At 49.3% G+C, this 1,980-nt stretch overlaps 1 protein-coding gene across 1 annotated transcript in view; it reads right to left on the reverse strand.

Annotated features, from left to right (window-relative positions):
- The window catches only part of PIK3R6 (phosphoinositide-3-kinase, regulatory subunit 6), a 60,753-nt gene that overhangs the window by 52,866 nt on the left and 5,907 nt on the right, over positions 1-1,980 (reverse strand). Inside the window, exons 2-3 of the mRNA XM_006863505.1 lie at positions 1,586-1,669; positions 931-1,022 (exon numbers count right to left, since the gene is read on the reverse strand). Coding sequence (XP_006863567.1) covers positions 931-1,022; positions 1,586-1,669 — 176 coding nt within the window. The remainder of the gene's footprint in view (positions 1-930; positions 1,023-1,585; positions 1,670-1,980) is intronic.

A 1,980-nucleotide genomic window follows, 5' to 3' on the forward strand; every position in this document is an offset into this window, starting at 1 on the left:
CATACTTCGGACATATTATCAGGAGGGACCAGTCCCTGTTAGGACATCATGCTTGGTAAAGTGGAGGGTCAGAGAAAAAAAGAGGAAGACAGATTGGCACAGTGGCAGCAGCAATGAGGTCAAGCATAACAATTGTGAGGATAGTGCGGGACTGACAGTGTTCTGTTCTGTTGTGCATAAGGTCACTATGAGTCATAAATGACTCATTGGCACCTAACAACAACATGCTTGGCTGGACGTTGAAGGATGGAGGTGAGTTTAGTTCCAGACTTAAAGAGTCTCAGGGTTCCATTAATGTCTATCTGACCAGTGAGCTTGGCCTATTTTATGATTTCAAGTTTTGTTGCACATTTTCTCCTACTTTATCCAGGACCATCTGATGCGATCCTTTTCAGAGCAGATGGTAGTAATAGCCAGACACTGTCTAATTCTTCTAGTCTCAGGGTTGTGGAGACCAATGTTCATATGGTCTTAATTAGTTCACTGGACTAATCGTTTCCAAGTATCTTCAATTCTTATCAGTCTGCTTTCCATCAGACAAAGAGAGACCAATGGTTGCACCTTAGATGGCCACTCAGGAGCTTTTAAGAGCTCAGTCATGTAGAAATACGTTTTGACTTACCCTCACATCACATATGGTAACAATTACCAGGACTCCCCACCAGTGACCCATGTTTGGGATACATAGTGCTAATGGGATAATAGTTACTGTTGTTGAGTGCCGTCGAGTCAATTCCAACCCATAGTGACCCTGGATAGGGTTTCCAAGGAGCAGCTGGTGAGTTTGAACCGCCGACCTTGCAGTTCAAACGGCTTTGCAGTCTGGCGCCTTAACCCACAACGCCACACCAGGACTAGTGCTGAGTCCCAATTCAACCAGCCCCTCTCTTTTCTCATCCCCATCTGCCTCCCCAAAGCCCAAGAACCCACCTTCTCTAGCTCTCTGAGCAGGATTCGGACCAGAGCTGGGTTCTTCCCTGGATCTCTCTCCACCTTCTTGTGCAGGGACCATCTCCACATACCTGGGCCAAGAGAACAGATTCTCAGAGGAGAATCCTCTGAACAAGGGCCTGAGCCCTCAAGCCCCAGATGGCACTTCTGACCAGAGGCAGGTCCGACCCTCAGCCAGGGGTTTCTTAAATGTGGGTAATTTTGCATCTGCAGACCATGTGTGGACAGAGAGTTCCGGAGTGGAAAGGAGGGAAAGGGACAGCGGCAGGTGTGCCATGCTCAAAGGCAAGGAGACAGCAGGTGTACGGGCAACAATGGCTGCAAGTCAGTGTTCCTGAACCAACGCTCTGGATGTTCTGTGGTGCCGAGGGGGATTATGTTTGGAAAAGGAGTGAGGAAGGGGGTTAAGAAAGAGAGAAGCAGATCTCCTTGTACCCTACAATGGTGCTTGGGAGAACTGAGCAGAGAGCGAGGGGTCTCCATCCTTTTGACTTGAGACATTTCCAGCAGAACAGGGGTTTGACCGGACACACTTCACCCCATCAGCTCTAGATTGGGGCAGTTTCCCTGGGCCTGTGGTCAGAACTGGCTGGGCTGGGCAGTAGATGGATATGATATACCTGCAAGCTCTTACCTTGATTGCTCTGTAGGGTGGGGGCGGGGGTGCTGAGCTCCCGGAGCACAGCCTGCACGCTTCTCAGGAGGTCCAGCTCTGCATCTGGGTGAGGAAGGTGTTTTGAGGACACAGCCAGGGAGCTCGGCACACCTGGCCTTACCTTCACCTTCTCTTCCAGAGCCTTCTACAGGCCTCAAGAAGTACCCCACTGTAATCAGTAATCACTGGCCAGCAGTGGAATACAGCCTGCCTATTGGCATTCTGAGGAATCTCTGGGTGGTAAAAACTGTTAAATGTTTGACTACCCACTATAAGATTGGTTTTTCAAAAGTGGTCCAAACCCAGAGATTCTTCAGGAAAAAGCCTTCCTCAACTGCTTCTAAAGGGTCACAGGAAATTGTCAATTGGCTTGG

Source organism: Chrysochloris asiatica, unplaced genomic scaffold (assembly GCF_000296735.1).
Source record: "Chrysochloris asiatica unplaced genomic scaffold, ChrAsi1.0 scaffold00054, whole genome shotgun sequence".
NCBI classification, from domain to species: Eukaryota; Metazoa; Chordata; class Mammalia; order Afrosoricida; family Chrysochloridae; genus Chrysochloris; species Chrysochloris asiatica.